General features: G+C 43.6%; 1 protein-coding gene across 1 annotated transcript in view; it reads left to right on the top strand.

Moving 5' to 3' along the window:
* The window catches only part of dnah2 (dynein, axonemal, heavy chain 2), a 503,144-nt gene that overhangs the window by 22,915 nt on the left and 455,611 nt on the right, over positions 1-24,618 (top strand). Inside the window, exons 5-7 of the mRNA XM_063048700.1 lie at positions 7,028-7,256; positions 9,639-9,749; positions 21,319-21,557. Coding sequence (XP_062904770.1) covers positions 7,028-7,256; positions 9,639-9,749; positions 21,319-21,557 — 579 coding nt within the window. The remainder of the gene's footprint in view (positions 1-7,027; positions 7,257-9,638; positions 9,750-21,318; positions 21,558-24,618) is intronic.

Here is a 24,618-nt window from a genome sequence, read left to right as displayed (position 1 = left end):
GCGACATTTAAGAAACCCTCAGAGTGGCATATGGGTGATAGAAAAATGGAGGGCTATGTGGGAGGGGAGAATTAGATTGATTTTAGAGTAGGTCAGTCAAACATTGTGGGCTGAAGGGCTTGTATTGTGCAGTTGTGTTCCTATGTTCTACGCTTTATGAGTCAGCTCAAACCAGAGAAGCCTCCTAGCATCGGTTCTTGTCAGTATACATGGCACCCTATCCCCTTCCTCACCAAGGGTATGGCATAATCAGCTCCATTTGCAACTGGATTCTGCAGCAGGAACGTCCAAAATTTACAAAGAGTCAGTTCTGCCCAACGCACATTGCTGTGGCCCATAAGAATCTGCTTACATACTATATCCATTTCTAGTTCAGAGTTGATAGGAAATAAATTTAGCCCTTCCCTTCTACAGAGCCCTTCATTTTTCTATCATCCATGTACCCATCTAAGAATTTCATAAACATACCTAATGTATCTGCCTCTGCCACTGCTCCTGCCAGGGTGTGCCACACACCCACCACTATCTGTGTAAGAAATGGTGACATCCCTCTTACACTTTCCAACAATCACCTTAAAACTATGTCGCTTCATCTTAGCCATTTTCGCCTTGGGAAAAAGTCTCTGGCTATCCACTCTATCTAAGTTCCTCCCTGTGCCTTGTTTGGCGCAACGGACAGCAACCCTGCCCTTTCTTTAGTGTTGGCTTTACGAGGCCAAGTTGCTAGCTCGATGCTCAGCCCAGCGTGGATGGAAGGTGTGGAAAGAGCCAGATGGATTCGAACCTGGGACCATTCACCCCAAAGTCTGGTGCGGATGGTGCAACAAACAATACATTCTATCTATGTTTATCATTTTATACACCTCTATCCAGTTACCTGTCATCTCCTTCGCTCCAGAGAGAAACGTCCGAGCTGGCTCCTCATAAGACATGCTCTCTAATCCAGGTAGCATCCTGCTAACTCTCCTCTGCACCCTCTTGAAAGCTTCCACATCATTTCTATAAACCAGGTATTTATATAACACCAGGTTCAAAAACAGTTACTAGCCCTCAACCATCAGGCTCTTGGACAAAGAGGCTAACTACAATCATCTATTGAGATGATCCTGTTTAGAGTCACTGATCTATACATTTGCTGTATAGGGAAAATATATGCCCACAGGGAAAAGAATCTCAGGGTTGTATGTAGTGATATGTATATATTCTGATAATAAAATTCAACTTTGAATGTGGCGACCAGAACTGAACACAATATTCCAAAGTTTGCTCTAATCAGGGTTTTATAGAACTGCAACATTACTATGGCGGTTACTTGAAAACAAACCAAGACCACTGACAGACTGAGTATGGGATTCAACACTGTATGAAGTGCTTCCAAACAACTGAGCTCCAAGTTGAAAAAAGTATCTTTGATCCTTTATTACGAAACCAGCAAAGAATAATGATCTTATAGTGATTATTAAAGAGCTAACAAAACTAAATTAGTGATATTGCAAAATTAACAAAATAAGCGTTCCAATTCATGAAGTTAGCAGTCAACAAAAAAAAAACACCTTCAACTCACTTCCCCTCAACTAGACTAAATTAACTAACTAATATGGAACAATACATAACTATACTATTCACTTCTACCACACCCCGACACCTGACAAATTCATCATCATCATCATCAGGTGCCATGCCCAGTTTGAGCTTTGACTGCCATGGCCCACACACGCCTGTTTCGGGTCAAGTGGATCAGTTCATTGGTATTCATTTCCAGTTCTCTGGCCGCTGTCTCCATCATCATTTGTCTTTGTCTTCCTCTTGCTTTCTTCCCTTCAATCTTTCCCATAATTACCGTGCATTCTAACTCTTTCCTAATCACATGTCCAATGAAGTTACGTTGCCTTTTCATGATCTCATACATTATTTCTCTTTTTGTGTTTGTTCTGTTCATGACATCCTTGTTAGATATTTATTTACTCCATGATATTCTTCGCATCCTCCTCAAAAACCACATCTCTGCTGCTACAATTCGTTTCCTCATATTACTAGATATTGTCCAACATTCTGAGCCTTATAACATAACTGGATAACCGAAACATTTCAGTACTCTGAGGCAGGTTGTCATGCCTAGTTTAGTGTTGGTCAGTATACTCTTCAGTCTCGTAAAGGTGTCTTTTGCCATCCCTATTCTTCTTTTGATGTCCATGTTGCATCTGTCATCTGATTTCACCCAGCTTCCTAAGTAGCAAAAGCTCTGTACTTGTTTTATGTCTTCCCTGTTTATTCTCAGCCTGCAGATAGGATTCTCCTTTTTGGATATCACTATACATTCTGTCTTTTTGAATTGATACATAGACCCATTTTTGCACTTTCTTCAACAACTATGTCAATTGAGTTTTGTAGTTCTTCCTCCGTATTTGCAATTAACACAGTGTCATCCGCATATCTGAAATTATTGATGTTTTCACCGCCAACTTTGATTCCCAAGATGTCTCTTATTTTTTGTAATATTGAGATTATGAACAGAGGGACTGAGTATATTCAGGAATTGTTTGAAGACGATCGAGGCGAGAAACCAGAAACTAAGAACAACATTGAAGGTCCAAGTATTTTAAAATCTGAAGTTCATAATGCAATAAATAAGATGAAGAAAGGAAAAGCAGCAGGTTCTGATGAATTAGTAATAGAACAAATTATCGCCCTTGAAGATTATGGAATTGAAGAACTTACTGATTTAATCAATGACATTTATGAGACCTGGAATAATACCAGAAGAGATGAAAAAAAAGTCAGTATTTATCACTCTTCCTAAGAAACCTGGAGCAATAGAATGTAAATTACATAGGACCATAAGTTTAATAAATCATATCACCAAGATACTTCTAAGAATTTTGATGACAAGAGCTAAAAGTAAGATATAAGCTGACACACAAAATGCTGGTGGAATGCAGCAGGCCAGACAACATCCATAGGAAAAAGCACAGTCGACATTTCAGGCTGAGACCTTTCGTCAGGACTAACTGAAAGAAGAGATAGTAAGAGATTTGAAAGTGGGAGGGGGAGGGGGAGATGTGAAATGATAGGAGAAGGCAAGAAGGGGGAGGGATAGAGCTAGGAGCTAGAAAGTTGATTGGCAAAAGGGATACAAGGCAGGAGAAGGGAGAGGATCATGGGATGGGAGGCCAAGGGAGAAAGAAAGGGGGAGGGGAGCACCAGAAGAAGATGGAGAGCAGGCAAAGAGTAATTGTGAGAGGGACAGAGAGAGAGAGAGAAAAAAAAAAGGAAAAATAAATAAATAAAGGATGGTGAGAATGGGAGGAGGGGCATTAACGGCAGTTAGAGAAGGTCAATGTTCATGCCATCAGGTTGGAGGCTACCCAGACGGAATATAAGGTGTTGTTCCTCCTCCTGAGTGTGGCTTCATCTTGACAGTAGAGGAGGCCGTGGATAGACACATCAGAATGGGAATGGGACATGGAATTAAAATGTGTGGCCACTGGGAGATCCTGCTTTCTCTGGGGGACAGAGCGTAGGTGTTCAGCAAAAAGGTCTCCCAGTCTGCGTCGGGTCTCACCAATATATAGAAGGCCGCACCGGATGCAGTATATCACACCAGCCGACTTGTTCAAGTGCTACACATGCCCTTACACTTCCTCCCTCACCACCATTCAGGGCCCCAGACAGTCCTTCCTGGTGAGGTGACACTTCACCTGTGAGTCGGCCGGTGTGATACACTGTGTCCGGTGCTCCTGGTGCGGCCTTCTATATAAAAGGTGAGACCCAACGCAGACTGGGAGACCGTTTCGCTGAACACCTACGCTCTGTCTGCCAGAGAAAGCAGGATCAAGAGAGGCGCTAGATAAGGGTGTGTTTTCTTCCCTGATTTGTTTAATGTGTACAGTGAAACCTGACAAATTACCCATAATAAATGTGCAATACAAAATACAATACAGACAGAAAATAGATACGTGGCTTCTACGCTAATTTCATGACTCAAACTCAATCCTCCGACTAATGAAAGCCAACACACCTTAAAGTCTTTACCAGTAGTAAAGGGAGGATTTGGGGTCTGTGGGACCCCAAGCGTCATGGTTAAGCTCCCTGGAAGTGAATGGATAGGTGGAGCCCCGAGACAAAGGTCATAGAGCATGGAAACAGGTAATTCAGCCCACCACAGCCAGACTGACCAGTGGGCACCCTTCTGTATTAATCCCACCTTCTGGTACTTAAGACCATTCAACTTAGAAGCAGAACAGTGGGTGTACCTTAGGGAATGCAGTGGTTCAAGAAGGCAGGTCATCACCATCTTCTCACGGGCAACTAAGGTTGGACAATAAATGCTGGCTTAGCTGGTGACGCCACATCCCATATGTGAATAAATAAATAAAAAATAAATAATTTGAGTCATTTGGCTTATCATGTCTGCTCTGTCATTCGATCACAGCTGATTTATTATCCCTCTCAACACCCCTCGCCTGCTTTCTCCCCGTTACCTTTGACACCGGTACTAATCAAGGACCTAACCACTTCCACTTTAAATACACCTTTGGCTGAAAGCCTTCTCTACCTAGGATTTCAAGTGGACATAGGGACATTTCTTAACTGTTGTCAAGTTCCCTACTTTCACCATTCTCTCTGGTAGTGTGTTTCAGGTACTCAACCATTTCTGTGTGGAAAAAGTCCACTCAGATCACTTGTAACTTACCCTAATGCTGTGTCCTTCTCGTAGACACAGATCAGACAATTAAAGAGATACTGGAGAATAGTGAACCTGCTCTTTGTCCGTCTGATTCACTGGTGGGAAGCAACTGAAGGGAGCTAGTATGGATAACCTCACTCATCTCCATTTTCAACTGATTTCCTACAAACTCACTTTCAAGGACTCTGCAAGTTATGTTCCCACTCTTATCTATATATCAATCTAGCTTTCTTTATTTTCCTGTAAATGCCTGCAAGAAAATGAATCTCAGGGTAGTATGTGGTAACATGTACTGTATGTACTTTGATAATAAATTTACTTTGTCTTTGAGTATTAAGAGGTTGTTCATCCTTGGAGATGTTTAAAAACTCTGGCACAGTCAAAGAGAAATGTGCCAACTCGAGACAAGCTTGCAGAATCTTCTCTTGAAACCATTCATTGAAACTGGAAAAAGATAGATAAGAAGTCAGAGTAAGAAGGTGAAGGGAGGGGAAGAAGAAGTACAAGCTTCACGTGTGGCACCTTGACAAACACCTTCTGAAAATCCAGGTAAATAACATCCATTGACTTTCCTTTATCTATCCTGCCTGTTATTCCCTCAAAGAATATCATCAGGTTTGTCAGACAAGGTTTTCCCTGAAGGAAACCACGTGAACGTTGGCCTACTTTATCATGCAGCTCCAAGTACTTCGAAATCTCATCCTTAATAATGGACTCCAACATCTTCCCAACCACTAAAGTCAGGTTACTGACCTATAATTTCCTTTCTTCTGCCTTCCTCTCTTTTTAAAGAGCGGAGTGCCATTTGCAATTTTCCAGTCCTCCAGAACCATTTAGTGATTCTTGGAAGATCATTACTAACTCTTGTGAAATCTCTTCGGCTACTTCTTTCAGAAGCCTAGTTTGTCGTCCATCTGGTCTAGGTGACTTATCTGCCTTCAGGCCTTTCAGCTTCCTAAGCACCTTCTCCTTAGTAATAACAACTACATTCACTTCTGCCCCATGACACTCTTGAATTTCTGACAGACTGCTTGTGTCTTCCCTAGTGAAGCCTGATGCAAAATACAGTGCTGAAGTTCGTCCACTATTTCTTTGTCCCACATTACTACCTCTCCAGAGTCGTCTTCCATGAGTCCAATATCCACTGTCGCCTCTTGTTTACACTAATATATTTGAAAAAAACTTTGGTTTGTATTTGATATTATTAGGTAGCTTACCTTCATATTTTATCTTTTCTCTCCTTAAGTTTTTTTTTAGTTGCCTTCTGTTGGTTTTTAAAAGCTTCCCTGTCCTCTACCTTCCCGCTTATTTTGGCTATATTATATGCCCCTTCTTTTGCTTTTATGTTGTCTTTGACTTCCCTAGTCAGCCACAGTTATTCATCCTCTCCTTAGAATACTTCTTAATCTAAATCTAATCTAAATCTAAAATCTAAATCTCATCTTTGGAATGTATCTATCCTGCACCTTATGAAATGGGGGTTGTGTAATAAACCGGATTTGATTAGGGAGCTTAGGGTAGAGGAACTCTTGGGAGACAGTGATCATAATATGATAGAATTCACCCTGCAGTTTGAGAGGGAGAAGATGAAGTCAGTCTTTAGGGAATCCTACACAAGAACTCCCAAGTCCCTTTGCATCAATGATTTTTTGAATTTTTTTTCCCTTTAGAAAATAGTCTATGTCTTTATCCTTTCTACCATTTGGCATGACCATACACTTCACTCCATTATGTTCCATTTGTCACTTCTTTACCCATTCTCTCAATCTGTCCAAGTTCTGCTACTGACTCTCTGCTTCCTCAACACTAGGTGCTCCTCCACCTATCTTTGTATTGTCTATAAACATGGCCACAAAGCCATCAATTCCATTATCAAATCATTGACATATAGCATGAAAAGAAATGGTCTCAATATTAACCCTTGCAGAGGATACTAATGTATAATAATTTTGTAAATTTCCTCACAAGCCACTGCTACCTCCATAAGCTTTATGGCCAACTGAACTTTCTACCTTTTACTGTGGGAGTTACAGAATTGGTGATCGAGGTTCAGTTACCTCCACAAGGAGTTTGCACATTCTCCCCACACGGACTTTCTCCAGGTGCTCTCGTTCTCTCCCACATTCCGAAGACATATAGTTATGTGAATAAGTTGTGGGCATGCTATGTTGATGCTGGAAGCATGATGACACTTGTGGGCTGTCCAGCAAAATCCTCAGACTGTGTTGGTTTTTGACACAAGCAGAGCATTTTATTGTATGTTTCAATGTACATGTGACAAATAAAGCCCAATTTTAATTGTTAAAAGCATATGCTGTCAATTTTTTTTTACATGTACAGGCCACAGATTACCTCATCTACTTCATTCGGAAGGAGGGAGTTGAGATTGACCGGGATAATTTCACCCACGTGACGCAGTTTGGCAGCATCCGAGATGGACATTTGGAGAGCCTGTTGAGACACGTACAGGGCGTCTTTGCTCCTCAGTTCTTTGAGAATCGATTGTGGCCTGAGGGCATCAGGAACAATTTTTCAGCACACTTACACAAGTTCCTCGCGAGCCTCACAGGTAGCTGCTCAACCATTCAATTTGGACAAGGGTCTCTGTTTCCCTGCTCAGTGCTAGCTACAATAGTAAGGAAGGGAAATGCAATGTTAGTATTTAGTTTGAGAGGACTGGAATATAAAAGCAAGGATATATTGCTGAGGCTTTATGAGGTATTGGTCACATTGCATTTATAGTATTGTGAGCAGTTTTAGCCCCTTGTCTAAGAAAGGAGATGCTGACATTGGACAAGGTCCAGAGGAGGTTCACAAGAATGATTCAAGGAATGAAAGGGTTAATGTATAATATGCATTTTTATGGCTTTGGGTTTATATTCACGAGTTTAGAAGAATGAGTGAGTATTTCATTAAAACCTTCCAAATATTGAAAGGCCTAGAGAGAGTAGAAATGCAGAGAATGTTTCCAGTAGTGGGATAGTTTAAGGTCAGAGGGCGCAGCCTCAGAATAGAAAGATGTTCCTTTAGAACAGAGATGAGGAAAAATTTCTTTACGCAAAGGGTGGGGAATCTGTGGAATTCATTGCCACAGATGGCTGTGGAGGTATATTTAAAGCAGACATTGATAGGTTCTTGATCAGTAGGGGATTCAGAGATTATGTGAGAAGGCAGGAAAATGAGTTTGAGAAGGAAAATAAATCAGTCATCATCAAATGACAGAGTGTACTTAATGGGCCAAATGGCCTAAATCTGCCCCTGTGTTTGTACCAGGGCTCGAGGTTTTATCTGATCTGATCTGATCCCAGCACTGATTGAAACTCTCATTGAAACTTGCATTATCAGAGGGAGTGCTGAACCAATGGAAGGGTGGTACTGAGGGAGAGTCACACTGTGGGAGGGGCAGTTCTGAGGGAAGGTCACCCTGTACATTGGGGACCTGTGGTGGAAGGTCTTGCGTTGGACTGTAAGCAGGTCTTTAAGCAGGTTCACTGACACCCCACCCACCTGTCCATTCTGTGGCTGGCGGGGGGTAGTCAGTGTACCACGCATATACGGAGTGTGAGAGGTTGCAGTCCCTGTTTGAGTGTCTGAAGGGGCTACTGCTCAGGTTCTGGATCACTTCAACCCCGTGCTCCTCATATACGGGCAGCCAGTACGGAAGGGGGTAGGTGGCGAGGAGGATCTACTGGTGGGCTTGCTCCAGGGCCCGGCTCAGATGGCCATTCACGGGTCTAGGTGGTGAAACGTTGAGGGCTTTGCCAGACCTACTTCCTGCCCCTCTTCTCAGGATGCGTTCATGCCAGGCTGTCCTTGGAGAAGGAGTTCATGGTCACAATGGGTACAGTGGGGGATTTCTGGGAGCGGTGGGGAGTTAACCCCAAGAAATTGACTGTTTTATAGACAGTAATAATCATATTTTAATTTTAATTTATTCACTGTCTTGTAAATACTGAATGTGTGTACTTTGTGAAGTTGTGTAAATAAACTTAACATTTTGTAAAAAAAGGGCATTACTGAGGGAGAGTTACACTGTATGAGGGGTGGTGTTTGACTATCTTCTCATCCACTCTTTTAGAATACAGTAGAAAGGTGATGTGCAGCAGGTGGTTATGTCTCTGGGCAATTGATTTGCTGGCATGAATTTAAAGCCTAGTCAGCTGGAGAATTTAAATAAATCCACAATAAAATATTGATATCGGTAAAGGTGAATGTGAGCATACTGAATTGTCATTACAACCCACCTGGTTCACTGAGGACGGTCTTGCTTACACAGTTGGGTCTAAATCTAGAGTCACAGCCATATGTATGATTGTTAATTTCAAGGCAACTCCCACAGATGCTGGTACTCTGAAATAGAAGCTGCAAAACCCAGCAGGTCAGGGACAACAATTAGTAAAGTTAATGTTTCAGGCTGATGATAAATAAACTTGTATCAATAAGATTGAAAGAGTACAGAGACATTTTACAGGGATGTTGCGGGACTTGAGGACCTGAGTTATAGGGAAAGGTTGCATAGGTTAGAACTTTATTCTCTGGAGCGTAGGAGAATGAAGAGAGATTTGATAGAGGTATCTAAAATTATGAGCCGTATAGATAGGGTAAATTCATGCTGGCTTTTTCCAATTAAGTTGAGTGAGATGAGAACTAGAGGTCATAGGTTTAGGGTGAAAGGTGAAATATTTAAGGGAAACCTGTGAGGGCATTTCTTCACTGAGAAGGTGGTGAGAGTGTGGAACGAGCAGCCAGCAGAAGTGGTGGATACAAGTTTGATTGCAACATTGAAGAGAGGTTGGGTTGCTGCACGAATGGCAGGAGGTTGGAGAGCTATGGTCCAGGTGCGGTTTGATACAACTGGACAGAGTAACAGTTTGGCATTAACTAAATGGACTCTTGTTGCACTCTTTGACTTTATCTCTTGTTATAACTGCACCTGTAATGTTCCACTCAGATGCGAGGTATAAGTTGGATGGACACACAGTCCTCTACATCCCACAGGAGAGCTTGAATCTGAGCCCAGCAGAGGCGGCAAAGGACAAGGAGTTGGTACAGAGACTGGAGAGTAAGTCGCATTTCACCCGCACTATATGTGTACAACATTTTAATTCCTTCAGCAACAGGGAGGCATTGAGCAGGCAACTCAATATCAAGCAGGCATGGGTTTAACATAGTCTAGAAGTGAGACAAGGAAAAGATTATCTGTTGTGAGGATATCACGGTCAGGTAGGGGTGTGCTGACACTCTAGAACACGTTGATATAATGAAATAGGAGGTGTTGGGGCTCTTGTCAAACATTAAGGTGGATGTCCCCAGGGTCTGATGTGGTCTATCCCAGGTTTTTAAGAGATCGAAGGAAGGACTTGGCCAGGTCCAACATGTGAGCTGGAGGCACAGGAATGTAAAGTTTGGGGTCCCATTATCGACTGGTCCGGGCTCGATACTGAAGATCAGAACCCAAAGGTCGATCCGTAATTCAGAAGTGGAAGCCTGTCTGGGGTTGGAGGACTGTGTGTCTGTGTCTGTGTGTGTGTGTGTGTTGGTCGGTCTATGTATATCTGTGGACACGAGCGCATGCACGTGGACATGGACACACACACACTCTCTCTCTCTCCAAAGATGATAGGTTAGGTTCAATGAGTTGTGGGCATGTTATGTTGGCGCCAGAAGTATGGTGACACTTGCGGGCGGTCCCAGCACAATCCTCACTTACTTGATTTGATGCGAACAATGCATTTCATTCTGTTTTGATGTTACGATGTACATGTGATAGTTAAAGCTAATCTTTACCTTTTAGCTTGAAGTGTCAGATCTGGACAAGTGAGAAGAGTTTCATTTTGGGAGATCAAATGTAAAAGGAAAGTATACAATAAGTGGCAGGGCCAATAGGAACATTGATAACATAGAGCATTGGGGTGTAAAGCTTTAGCTGCCTGAAAGTGGAAAGACTGGAAAAAGAGTACGTTACGCTTGCCTTCATTAGTTGAAGTGCTGAGTACAAAAGTTGAGAAATCATTTTGCAACAATATAAAATTTTGGTTCGGACACATTTGGAGTACTTTGTGCACTCTGGTCACTGCATTACAGATAGGAGGCTTTGGAGAGGTTTCCCTGTAATTCCTTGGGCTCTTACCTTGCTAAGAAGCCTCATGTGTGGCACCTTGTCAAAGGCCTTCTGAAAATACATCTACTGCATCTCCTTTGTCTACCCTGCTTGTAATTTCCTCAAAAAATTTCAGTAGGTTAGTCAGGCAGTACTTTTCTTTCAGCAAACCATGCTGGCTTTGGCCTATCTTGTTATGTGCCTCCAGGTATTCCGTAATCTCATCCCTAACGATCGATTCCAACAACTTTCCAATGACTAATGTCAGGCTAACAGGTCTATAGTTTCCTTTCTGCTGCCTCCCACCCTTTTTAAATAGCAGAGTAACATTTGCAATTTTCTAGTCATCCGGTACAATGCCAGGATCTATCGATTCTTGAAAGATCATTGTCAATGCCTCTGCAATCTCTTCAGCTACTTCCTTTAGAACCCAAGGGTGCATTCCATCAGGTCCAGGAGATTTATCCACCCTCAGACTATTAAGCTTCCTGAGCACCTTCTCAGTCATAATTTTCACTGCACATACTTCACTTCCCTGATACTTTTGAATGTCTAGTATACTGTCGATGTCTTCCACTGTGAAGACTGATGCAAAATACGCATTCAGTTCCCCTGCCATCGCTGCGTCTCTTATTACAATATCTCCAGCGTCATTTTCTATTGGTCCTATATCTTCCTTCAACTCTCTTTTGCCCTCCATATACAGTACTTAAAAAGCTTTTAGTATCTTCTTTGATATTAGTCACCAGCTTCCTCTCATAATTCATCTTTTCCTTAGGAATGACCTTCCCAGTTTCCTTCTGCAAGTTTTTAAAAACTTCCCGATCCTCTATCTTGCCACTAGCTTTGGCTTCCTTTTATGCCCTCTCTTTTGCTTTTACTTTGGCTCTGACTTCACCTGTCAGCCATGGTAGTGTCCTTCTTCCATTCGAAAATTTCTTCTCATTTGGAATATATCTGTCTTGCACTTCCCTCATTTTTTGCAGGAACTCCAGCCATTGCTGCTGTGCTGTCATTCCTGCTAGTGTCCCTTTCCTGTCAACTTTGGCCAGTTCCCCTCTCATGCATTGTAATTTCCTTTATTCCACTGAAATACTGACACAATGGAATTTAGTTTCTCCTTCTCAAATTTCAAAGTGAACTCGATCATACTATTCCCTCAGGGTTCCTTAACTTTAAGCTCTCTTATCACTTCTGGATCATTGCACAACACTCACTCCAGCACAGCCAATCCCTTAGTGGGCTCAACAAGCTCTTTCAGAGAGAGCCAGAACGTCATACTTGCCACTCTGTAGCTGAATTAAAAGATCATCCATTTTATTTCTTATGCTGTGTGCATTCAAATATAACCCTTTCAGCCCAGTATTTGTTGCTTTGTGTTTTAACTGCACCATGCCTTTATAGCTCTGTAACTCATCCCACTGGCTGTGACTATGCCTCATCTCCTGCCTGTCCTTTCTATAATCTCTGTTGCATGCTAACTTTGATTTATTTCTGTTTTCCCCTTCCTCAGTCCTATCACTCCGGTTCCCATACCCTGCCAAATTAGTTTAAACCCTCACTAACAGCCTGCCTGCTAGGATATTAGACCCCTTTGGGTTCAGGTGTAACCTGCCCTTTTTGTACAGGTTGAACCTCCCCCAGAAGAGGCCCTAATGATTCAGGAATCTGAAGCCCTGTCCCCTACACCAGTCTCTCAGCCACACATTAATATGTCAGATCATGCTATTCTTGCGCTCGTTAGCACGTGGCACAGGCAGCAATCCTGAGATTACTACCCTGAAGAGAACTACAGAATCTCTTGTGCCTTGACCTAAACTATAGGTCAAACACCAGTAGTTTGATGATTGGCTTCTGTCCGCCTTTGCATTGCACTTGGGTGATCCCAGGCAGTCTATCTACTACATACTGTGTGAGTTTGGAGACACAGGAGCCCACGGACATTGGAATTTGGAGCAACAAGCAATCAGCTGGTGGAAACCAGTAGTCGAGCAGCATCTGTGGCAGAAGGCGGAGGGGAGTAATGATGGCGCTAAACGGTGACTCCTTTGCTTAATATCTTTATTTTTCCCTTTCAGGGTTCTTTTGAAGACCCTGACCTGGAGTTAGAAATATAGAAAACCTATAGCACAATACAGGCCCTTCGGCCCACAAAGCTGTGTAGAACATGTCCTTACCCTAGAACTACCTAGGCTTACACACGGCCCTCTATTTTTCTCAGCTCCATGTACCTATCCAGGAGTTTCTTAAAAGACCCTATCATTTCCGCCTCCATCACTGCCGCCAGCAGCTCATTCCATGCACTCACCACTCTCTGTGTAAAAAAAACTTACCCCTGACATCTCCTCTGTACCTACTTCCAAGCACCTTAAATCTATGCCCTCTTGTGCTAGCCATTTCAGCCCTGGGAAAAACCCTCTGACTATCCACATGATCAATGCCTCTCATTATCTCGTACACCTCAATCAGGTCATCTCTCATCCTCCATTATCTCGTACACCTCAATCAGGTCATCTCTCATCCTCCGTCGCTCCAAGGAGAAAAGACCGAGTTCACTCAACCTATTCTCATAAGGCATGCTCCCTAATCCAGTAAAGTCCTTCTAAATCTCCTCTGCACCCTTTCTATGGTTTCTATATCCTTCCTGTAGTGAGGCGACCAGAACTGAGCACAGTACTCCAAGAGGAATCTGACCAGGGTCCTATACAGCTACAGCATTACCTCTCGGCTCTTAAACTCAATCCCACGGTTGATGAAGTATGCCTTCTGTATGCCTTCTTAACCATAGAGTCAACCTATGTAGCAGCTTTGAGTGTCCTATGGACTTGGACCCCAAGATCCTTCTGATTGTCCATACTGCCAAGAGTCTTACCATTAATACTATATTCTGTATTCTGTGCCATCCTATTTGACCTACCAAAATGAACCACCTCACACTTATCTGGGTTGAACTCTATCTGCCACATCTCACCCAGTTTTGCATCCTATCAACGTCCTGCCTCTGACCTCTGACAGCCCTCCACACTATTCACAACACCCCCGACCATTGTGTCATCAGCAAATATACTAACCCATCCCTCCACTTCCTCATCCAGGTCATTTATGAAAATCAGAATGAGTAGGGGTCCCAGAACAGATCCCTGAGGCACACCACTGGTCACCAACCTCCTTGCAGAATATGACCCATCTACAACCACACTTTGCCTTCTGTGGGCAAGCCAGTTCTGGATCCTCAAGCAATGTCCCCTTGGATCTCATACCTCCTTACTTTCTCAATAAGCCTTGCATGAGGTACCTTATCAAATGCCTTGCTGAAATCCATAAACACTACATCTATTGCTCTACCTTAATCAATGTGTTTAGTCACATCCTCAAAAAATTCAATCAGGCTCGTAAGGCATGACTTGCCTTTGACAAAGCCATGCTGACTATTCCTAATCATATTATGCCTCTCCAAATGTTCATAAATCCTACCTCTCAGGATCTACTCCATCAACTTATCAACCACTAAAGTAAGACTCACTGGTCTATAATTTCCTGGGCTATCTCTACCTCCTTTCTTGAATAAGGAAACAACATCCGTAACCTCCAATCCTCTGGAACCTCTCCTGTCCTCATTGATGATGTGAAGATCATTGCCAGAGGCTCAGCGATCTCCTCACTCGCTTCCCATAGTAGCCTGGAGTACATCTCGTCCGGTCCCAGTGACTTATCCAACTCGATGCTTTCCAAAAGCTAGTGCATCCTCTTCCTTAATCTCTACATGCTCAAGCTTTTCTGTCTGCTGCAAGTCATCCCTACAATCGCCAAGATCCTTTTCCGTAGTGAATACTGAAGCAAAGTATTCATTAATTACCTCTGCCATCTCCTCCGGTTCCATACACACTTTTCCACTGTCACACTTGATTGGTCCTATTCTCTCACATCTTATCCTCTTAATCTTCACATACTTGTAAAATGCCTCGGGGTTTTCCTTAATCCTGTCGACCAAAGCCTTCTCATGGCCCCTTCTGGCTCTCCTAATTTCATTCGTTAAGCTCCTTCCCATTAGCCTTATGATCTTCTAGATCTCTATCGTTACGTAGTTTTTTGAACCTTTCGTAAGCTCTTTTCTTCTCGACTAGATTTACAACAGCCTTTGTACACCACGGTTCCTGTACCCTACCATCCTTTCCCTGACTCATTGGAACGTACCTATGCAGAACACCATGCAAATATCCCCTGAACATTTGATTTGCCACATTTCTTCTGTAAGTTTCCCTGAGAAAATCTGTTTCCACTTTATGCTTCCAAGTTCCTGCCTGATAGCCTCATATTTCCCCTTACTCCAATTAATCGTTTCCCTAACTTGTCTGTTCCTATCTCTCTCCAATGCTATGGTAAAGGAGATAGAATTGTGATCACTATCACCAAAATGCTCTTCCACTGAGAGACCTGACACCTGACCAGGTTCATTTCTCAATACTAGATCAAGTACAACCTCTCCTCTTGTAGGCTTATCTACATATTGTGTCAAGAAACCTTCCTGAACATACCTAACAAACTCCACCCCATCTAAACCCCTCACTCTAGAGACATGCCAATCAATGTTTGGGAAATTAAAATCTCCCACCACAACAACCCTGTTATTATTACACCTTTGCAGATTCTGTCTCCTTATCTGCTCCTCGATGGCCCTGTTACTATTGGGTGGTCTATAAAAAACACCCAGTTGAGTTATTGACCCCTTCCTATTCCTAACTTCCATCCTCAGAGACTCCGTTGATAATCCCTCCAGACTTCCTCCTTTTCTGCAGCCGTGACACTATCCCTGATCAACAGTGCCACACCCCACCTCTTTTTCCTCCCTCTCTGTCCTTTCTGAAACATCTAAATTCTGGCACCTAAAGCCTGGCATTCCTGCCCCTGCACCATCCAAGTCTCTGTAATGGCCACAGCATCATAGCTCCAAGTGCTGATCCTTGCTCTAAGCTCATCCGCTTTGTTCATAATACTCCTCGTGTTAAAATAGACGCATCTCAAATCATCGGTCTGAGTGTGTCCCTTCTCTATCACCTGCCTATCCTCCCTTTCGCACTGTCTCTAAGCTTTCCCTATTTGTGAGCCAACCTCCCGTTCCTCCTTCACTTCAGTTTGGTTCCCACCCCCCAGCAATTCTAGTTTAAACTCTCCCCAATAGCCTTAGTAAACCTCCCTGCCAAGATATTGGTCCCCCTGGGATTCAAGTGCAACCCGTCCTTTTTGAACAGGTCACTCCTGCCCCAAAAGAGGTCTCAATGATCCAGAAATCTGAATCCTTGCCCCCTGCTCCAATCCCTCAGCCACACATTTATCCTCCACCTCATTCTATTCCTATACTCACTGTCACGTGGCACAGGCAGTAATTCCGAGATTACTATCTTTGAGGTCTTGCTTCTCAACTTCCTTCCTAACTCCCTGTAGTCTGCTTCAGTTAAACGCTGACTTCGGTTCTTTGCGGGAATGGTTCCCGCTCTCGGGGTTTCATATCTGACGGTTGTTGTTTGGCATGCCAAGGGCTTGGCTAAGATTCTGGCTCGGATTTGGAAGCCTAGGATTTCGGGGCTCTGGAGATGGACATTGAGGGTCGGTGTCATGGCAGGAGACCCGTGTGTTGTCGGGGGAGTCAGAATATTGACAGCTTTGTGCCCGGAGACCCGAGATCTTTGTGCACAGAGCTTGAGAAAAGCGACATAATGAACTTTTAACATCGTAAACCAACGAGTTGTTTGCTATGTCTCCCCACTCACTGGGAAAACGGAGACACCACTTTCTCTGCTATTAGTCATAGTCATAGTCATACTTTATTAATCCCGGGGGAAATTGGTTTTCGTTACAATTGCTCCATAAATAATAAATAGTAATAGAACCATAAATAGTTAAATAGTAATATGTAAATTATGCCAGTAAATTATGAAATAAATCCAGGACCAGCCTATTGCCTCAGGATGTCTGACCCTCCAAGGGAGGAGTTGTGAAGTTTGATGGCCACAGGCAGGAATGACTTCCTATGACGCTCAGTGTTGCATCTCGGTGGAATGAGTCTCTGGCTGAATGTACTCCTGTGCCCACTCAGTACATTATGTAGTGGATGGGAGACATTGACCAAGATGGCATGCAACTTGGACAGCATCCTCTTTTCAGACACCACCGTCAGAGTCCAGTTCCATCCCCACAACATTGCTGGCCTTACGAATGAGTTTGTTGATTCTGTTGGTGCTGCCCCAGCACACAACAGCAAACATGATAGCACTGGCCACCACAGACTCGTAGAACATCCTCAGCATCGTCCAGCAGATGTTAAAGGACCTCAGTCTCCTCAGGAAATAGAGATGGCTCTGACCCTTCTTGTAGACAGCCTCAGTGTTCTTTGACCAGGCCAGTGTGTTGGTAGGGAGAGAGGGAACCTGTGGTATGTCGTATACCGGGTGACACGTGAAGTCTTTGGGGTAACTGCAAGTCTGTGTCTTTGCTCACGCTTGAGAGCTCGGTGGTGGTGCCGATGCTTTTTTTTGCGGGGGGGGAGGGGGGATTGTTGCTTGCTGCCGATTACACACTGAAGGGAGGGGAGATGGGGGGGGGAACGTTGGGGATCTAACGTTTAACTGTCATTCATTCTTTGGGGCACTCCTCTGTTTTCGTGGATGGTTGTGAAGAAAAAGTATTTCAGGATGTACAAACCCCATTTCCGGAAAAGTTGGGATATTTTCCAAAATGCAATAAAAAACAAAAATCTGTGGTATGTTAATTCACGTGAACCTTTATTTAACTGACAAAAGTACAAAGAAAAGATTTTCTATAGTTTTACTGACCAACTTAATTGTATTTTGTAAACATACACAGATTTAGAATTTGATGGCTGCAACACACTCAACAAAAGTTGGGACAGAGTTAAAATAAGATTGAAAAGTGCACAGAATATTCAAGTAACACCAGTTTAGAAGACTCCACATTAAGCAGGCTAATTGGTAGCAGGTGAGGTATCATGACTGGGTATAAAAGTAGCGTCCATCAAAGGCTCAGTCTTTGCAAGCAAGGATGGGTCGTAGCTCACCTCTTCGTGCCAAAATCTGTGAGACAATTGTTAGTCAGTTCAAAAGGAACATTTCTCAACGCAAGATTGCAGAGAATTTAGGTCTTTCAACATTTACAGTACATAATATTGTGAAAAGATTCTGAAAATTCAGAGACATCTCAGTGCGTAAAGGGCAAGGTCGGAAACCACTGTTGAATGCGCGCGATCTTCGAGCCCTCAGGCGGCACTGCCTAAGAAACTGTCATGCTACCGTGACAATTATAGCCCCCCGGGCTCGGGGGTACTTCAGAAAACCATTGTCACTCAACACAGTCCGTCGCTGCATCCAGAAATGCAACTTGAAACTGTATTACACAATGAGGAAGCCATACATCAACTCTATGTTGAAACGCCGGTAAGTTCTCTGGGCCCAAGCTCATCTCAGATGGACCGAAAGACTGTGGAACCGTGTGCTGTGGTCAGATGAGTCTAGATTTCAGCTAGTTTTTGGAAAAAACGGGCGTCGAGTTCTCCGTGCCAAAGATGAAAACGACCATCCAGGTTGTTATCAGCGAAAGGTGCAAAAGCCAACATCTGTGATGGTATAGGGCTGCATCAGTGCCCATGGCATGGGTGAGTTGCATGTATGTGAAGGAACCATTGACTCTGAGGCTTATATTAGGATTTTAGAGAGACATATGTTGCCATCAAGGCGACGTCTCTTCCCGGGACGTCCATGCTTATTTCAGCAGGACGATGCCAGACCACATTCTGCACGGGCTACAACAGCGTGGCTTGACTGGCTTGCTGCCAGTCCAGATCTATCTCCTATTGAAAATATATGGCGCATTATGAAGAGGAGAATCAGACAACGGAGACCACGGGCTGTTGAGCAGCTGAAGTCTTATATCAAGCAAGAATGGACAAAATTTGCAATTGCAAATCTACTACAATTAGTATCCTCAGTTCCAGAACGATTAAAATGTGTTATTAAAAGGAAAGGTGATGGAACACAATGGTAAACATGCCTCTGTCCCAACTTTTGTTGAGTGTGTTGCAGCCATCAAATTCTAAATTTGTGTATGTTTACAAAATATAATTAAGTTGGTCAGTAAAACTATTGAAAATCTTTTCTTTGTACTTTTGTCAGTTAAATAATGGTTCACGTGAATTAACATATCACAGATTTTTGTTTTTATTGCATTTTGGAAAATATCCCAACTTTTTTGGAAATGGGGTTTGTATATTGTTTACATTTCTCTGGCATTAACTTGGACCTTTGAATCTTTGGAAAGAATTGTCTACACTTTGGGTCAAAATTCTGCATTGGGACAAATACAAGGCTTTGTTCTGAAACATCGACAGTTCCTTTCTTCCCACAGATGCTGCTCGACCCACTGAGTTCCTTCAGCAGACAGGGGGAGCTTGCCTATTTTGGCCCTGTGGTGGAACAGATATGTATGTTCTCTGTCTGTGATCAGAGTAACAGAAACAGGACCTTTGGCCCAACCATTCAATGCCAAACTGTTATTCTGCCTAGTCCCATCAACCTGCACATGAACCATAGACCTCCATACCCCTCACAGTCCTGTTTATGACATTATCCAAACTTCTCTTAAATATTCCATTTGAACCCATATCTACCAGTTCCATTGTCAGCTCATTCCACACTCACACCATCTTCTGAGTGAAGAAATTCTCCCTCGGGTTCCCCTTAAATATTTCAGCTTTCAGAATTTTTCAGAATTCAAATTTGTTTATCATATTTACATGAAAACATGCAGTGAGATGTGTCATTTGCATTATTAATGAGCCATACATTTTGCGCCAATCTAGCATAGCCACAATGCTTGGTGCACAATACCATACAGAGCACAACAAACAACTAAACAAAAACAGCAAAGTAAGCCCCTTTCCTCTCTCTCACCCACTCACACACATGGGCAGTCCTCCAACACCAGGAAAGGCCTCTGGTCTCCAGGCTTAGTAATTGGGCTTTGACTTCCAGACTTGTAATCAACCTTTGAGTTGCATCCTTAACTCATGACCTCTAGCTACTAGAACAAGAAGGTAGGAGAGAGGGAGGAGGAAGGTGATACATGAAGCAAGTTGGGTGGGATGGGGGGATAAGGTAGGAAGTTAGGAGGTGATAGATGAAAAAAGTAAAGTGCTGGAGAAGAATAAATCTGACAGGAGAGGAAAGTGGATCATGTGAGAAAAGGAAGGAGGAGGGGCACCAAGGGGAGGTAGTAGGCAGGTAAGGAGAAGAGGAAAGAGGCCAGAGTGGGGGAGTGAAGAAGAGGGAAGGGTGATGGAAAAAATTACCTGTTGTTGGAGAAATCAATGTTCATGCCATCAGGAGGCTACCTAGACAGATAATAAGGTGTTGCTTCTTCAACCTGAGAGTGGCCTCATCATGCAGAAGAGGAGCCCATGGAGTGAAATGTTGGAATGGGAATGGGGACAGCAATTGACACGGTTGGCCGCTGGGAAATTCCACTTTTTGTGGATGGAGCTGAGGTGCTTGATGAAACAATTCCCCAATCTGCATCAAAACTCACCAATGCAGAGGAGGCTGCATCGGGAGCACTGGGTACAGTAGATGATCCCAACAATTTGTAAATGAATTGTTGCCTCACCATTAAGGACTGTTTGGGGCCCTGAATAGAGATGAAGGACAGGTGAATGGACAGGTGTAGCACTCCTTCAATTTTCAGGGACGTACCTGAAGGGAAATTAGTGGGGACGGATGAATGGAGGAAGCAATCCCTGTGGAAAGCAGAAAGTGGAGGGTGGAGAGAAGGTTTGTTGTTTGATGGTAGGATCTTGTTGGAGGTGGTGGAAGTTGCAGAGGATGATGTGTTGAGTGTGGAGGCTCATGAGGACAAAGAGGAGCTCTATCCCTGATAAGGCATTGGGAAGATGGAGTGAGCATGGGTGTTCATGAAATGGAGGAGATGTGGGTGAGGGCAGTACCAATGGTGGAGGAAGGGAAATATCATTCTTTGAAGAAGGAGGACATCTCTGATGTCCTGGAAGGGAAAGTCTCACCCTGGGAACAGATGTGGTAGACACTAAGGAACTCAGAAAAGTGAATGGCATTTTTACAGGAGACAGGGTGGGAAGAGGTATAGCCAACACCTCCTTATTCTGGCATTTTTCTCCTTCCTTGCTAGTCCTAATGAAGTGAAATCAAGGGCCAGTTTCTCATACCAAAGGTAGTTAAATCTGGATCTTGGACCATAGCTGGAGGTACTGAAGTTGAGTTTAATGAATAGTTATTATTAAGGATTATAAAGTGAAAATGGGTGAGATGTTTATCAGATGTTGAGATGTTTACCTAATATAATGGCAAAGTGGGCTTGAGGACTGAATGACATTCCCCTGTGCATGTTCAGTGGAGGAAAGAGCAGGATTGGTCCCCAAAGTGACTCCAAGTGTTGATTGAGAGGACTCAATTGATGGAGAGGCATTTAACCTTTGTGCTTCAATCTTCAGCTGCTGTCGTCCATTGGACTCGTCAGATTAAAGACGTGCTCAGTGCTCAGCAGTCCGTAGACACTGGGGAGATCCTCGGACCACTGGAGGAGATTCAGTTCTGGCGAAACCGTTGTGTGGACTTGTCAGGAATTGGTTTCCAACTCGATAAACCTGGAGTCAAACATATCCAGTCCATCCTCGAGCTCTTCAAGTCCTCTTACATTGCTCCCTTCCTCAAGCTTGCCAAGCTGATTCAGGTATGTGACAGGAAGATTTATCTTGTGAGAATCCAGCATGATTACTCCTTGCTCTGAATGATAATCAAACATTCCTGACCTCCAACAGGAAGTGAAGTGTCGATTGGCATCAATGACTCTGGTTACCTGCTTCACTAACTGGGTACATGCTGCGAGGGCTCCTGGGTGGCAGCTAGGTGTATGAGGAGGACCAGGAATTCCTTTCCAGTCCTAATGTAGGCTTTTGGCCCAAAACTGTTTCTTCCCCACAATAGATACCGCCTCAGAGATGTTCCTCCAGCATTTGCGCTTGTTGCTCTGGAATCCAGGTTGCTTTCTCTTCCACCACTGGGCTCCTGCCACCATCCCAATTTAGATGTTATCAAGAGTCATACATAAGGAAAACGAGCCCTTCGGTCTGGCTCACCCATGCCGACTGTTTCCCAGCGTGCTAGTCCCATCTGTCCGCGTTTGGCCCAAAGCCCTCTAGACATCTATCTATATACTTATCCAGATGGCTTTTAAGCATTGCTAATGTGTCTGCCTCAGCCATTATTTCTGGCAGCCCATTCCAAATACGCACCATTTTTGGCATGAAAAATGTGTCTCCAATGTCCTTATAAAATCTCTCACCTCCGATCTTAAACCTAGCACCCTCCTCCCTGCAAAAAAAGACCATGTGTTTTACCCTGTGCATGTTTTGCATGATCTATCAGGTAACCCCTTCCCCCAGTTTTCTAACTTCCTGGGAATAAAGTCCCAGTCTGTGTAACCTCTCCTTGTAACTCAGGTTCCTAAGTCCAGAAGACCATAAGATATAGGAGCAGGTCGGCCATTCAGCCCATCAAGTCTGCTCCGCCATTTAATCATGGGCTGATCCAACTCTTCCAGTCATCCCCACTCCCCTACTTTCACCCCATACCCTTTGATGCCCTGACTAATTAAGAACCTATCTATCTCTGCCTTAAATACACCCAATGACTTGGCCTGCACAGCTGTTTGTGGCAACAAATTCCACAGATTTACCACCCTCTGACTAAAATAATTTCTCCGCATCTCAGTTCTAAAAGGACGTCTTCAATCCTGAAATCGTGCCCTCTTGTCCTGGAATCCTCTACCATGAGAAATAACTTTGCCATATCTAAGCTGTTCAGGCCTTTTAACATTCTGATTGTTTCTATGAGATCCCCCCTCATTCTTCTGAACTCCAGGGAATACAGCCCAAGGGCTGCCAGACATTCCTCCTACGGTAACCCTTTTGTTCCTGGAATCATTCTTGTGAATCTTCTCTGAACCCTCTCCAATCTCAGTATATCCTTTCTAAAATAAGTAGCCCAATACTCTGTGTGGTCCCAAGAGTGCCTTATAGAGCCTCAACATCACATCCATGCTCTTATATTCTATACCTCTAGAAATGAATGCCAACATTGCATTCGCCTTCTTCACAACTGACTCAACCTAGAGGTTAACCTTTAGGGTATCCTGCACAAGGACTCCCAAGTCCCTTTATACCTCTACATTTTGAATTTTCTCCCCATCTAAATAATAGTCTGCCCGTTTATTTCTTCCACCAAAATGCATGACCATGCACCTTACAACATTGTATTTCATTTGCCACTTCTTTGCCCATTCCCCTAAACTATCTAAGTCTCTCTGCAGGCTCTCTGTTTCCTCAAATATCCGCTCCTCCACCTATGTCTGTATCATCGGCAAATTTAGCCACAAATCCATTAATACCGTAGTCCAAATCCTTGACGTACATCGTAAAAAGCAGCGGTCCCAACACCAACCCCTGTGGAACTCCAGTGGTAACTGGCAGCCTTTAATCTCACTCTCTGTCTTCTGCTGATCAGCCAATGCTCCACCCATGCTGGTAACTTCCCTGTAGTTCCATGGGTTCTTATCTTGTTAAGCAGCCTCATGCGCGGCACCTTGTCAAAGTCCTTCTGAAAATCCAAGTACACCACATCTACTGCATCTCCTTTGCCTACCCTGCTTGTAATTTCCTCAGAAAATTGCAGTAGGTTAGTCAGGCAGAACTTTCCTTTCAGGAAACCATGCTGGCTTTGGCCTATCTTGTCATGTGCCTCCAGGTATTCCGTAATCTCATTCCTAACAATCGATTCCAACAACTTTCCAACGACTAATGTCAGGCTAACAGGTCTATAATTTCCTTTATGCTGCCTCCCACCCTTTTTAAATAGCAGAGTAACATTTGCAATTTTCCAGTCATCTGGTACAATGCCAGGATCTATCGATTCTTGAAAGATCATTGTCAATGCCTCTGCAATCTCTTCAGCTACTCCCTTCAGAAACCGAGGGTGCATTCCATCAGGTCCGGGAGATTTATCTACTCTCAGACCACTGAGCTTCCTGAGCACCTTCTCAGTCATAATTTTCACTGCACAAACTTCACTTCCCTGATGCTCTTGAATGTCCGGTATACTTCAGACGTCTTCCACTGTGAAGACTGATGCAAAATACGCATTCAGTTCCTCTGCCATCTCTGCATGTATTTATCACAAGTACATTGAATCACACAGTGAAAGGCATCGTTTGCACTAACAACCATCACACTCAAGGATGTAGGTACTAGGGGCAGTCCACAAGTGTTGCCACAATGACCATTTAACTACTAATTGATATGTCTTTGGACTGTGTAGGAAACCGAAGCACCCAGAGGAAACCCACAGGGAGAGCATACAAACTCCTTACAGGCAGTGATAGGAACTGAACCTGGGTCGCCTGTACTATAAAGCGTTATGCTAAACAGTATGTTATCATGCCACCCTAAGTTTTCCTATGTCAACTGTCACGGTGTAGTTGCAGTCTCTGGTCACATGATAATGCTGTACTACTGCGTGCGCACGCGCGCGCGCGCGCACACACACACACACACGCACACACACGCGCACACATAATGCTGGAGGAACTCAGTAGGTCAAGCAGCATTTGTGCATGGGAATGAATCTGGAATCCAGCTTCTGCAGAATCTCTTGTGTCTATGATGCTGTACTGCGGCTTTTTAAATTTCTCTTTCACCTTTGTTCTGCATCCTGTGTAAAATTCTTTGCCCTTTGCC

The sequence above is a fragment of the Mobula hypostoma genome, chromosome 5 (genome assembly GCF_963921235.1).
Source record: "Mobula hypostoma chromosome 5, sMobHyp1.1, whole genome shotgun sequence".
Lineage (NCBI taxonomy): Eukaryota > Metazoa > Chordata > Chondrichthyes > Myliobatiformes > Myliobatidae > Mobula > Mobula hypostoma.
This window is presented reverse-complemented; position numbering and strand designations above follow the sequence as displayed.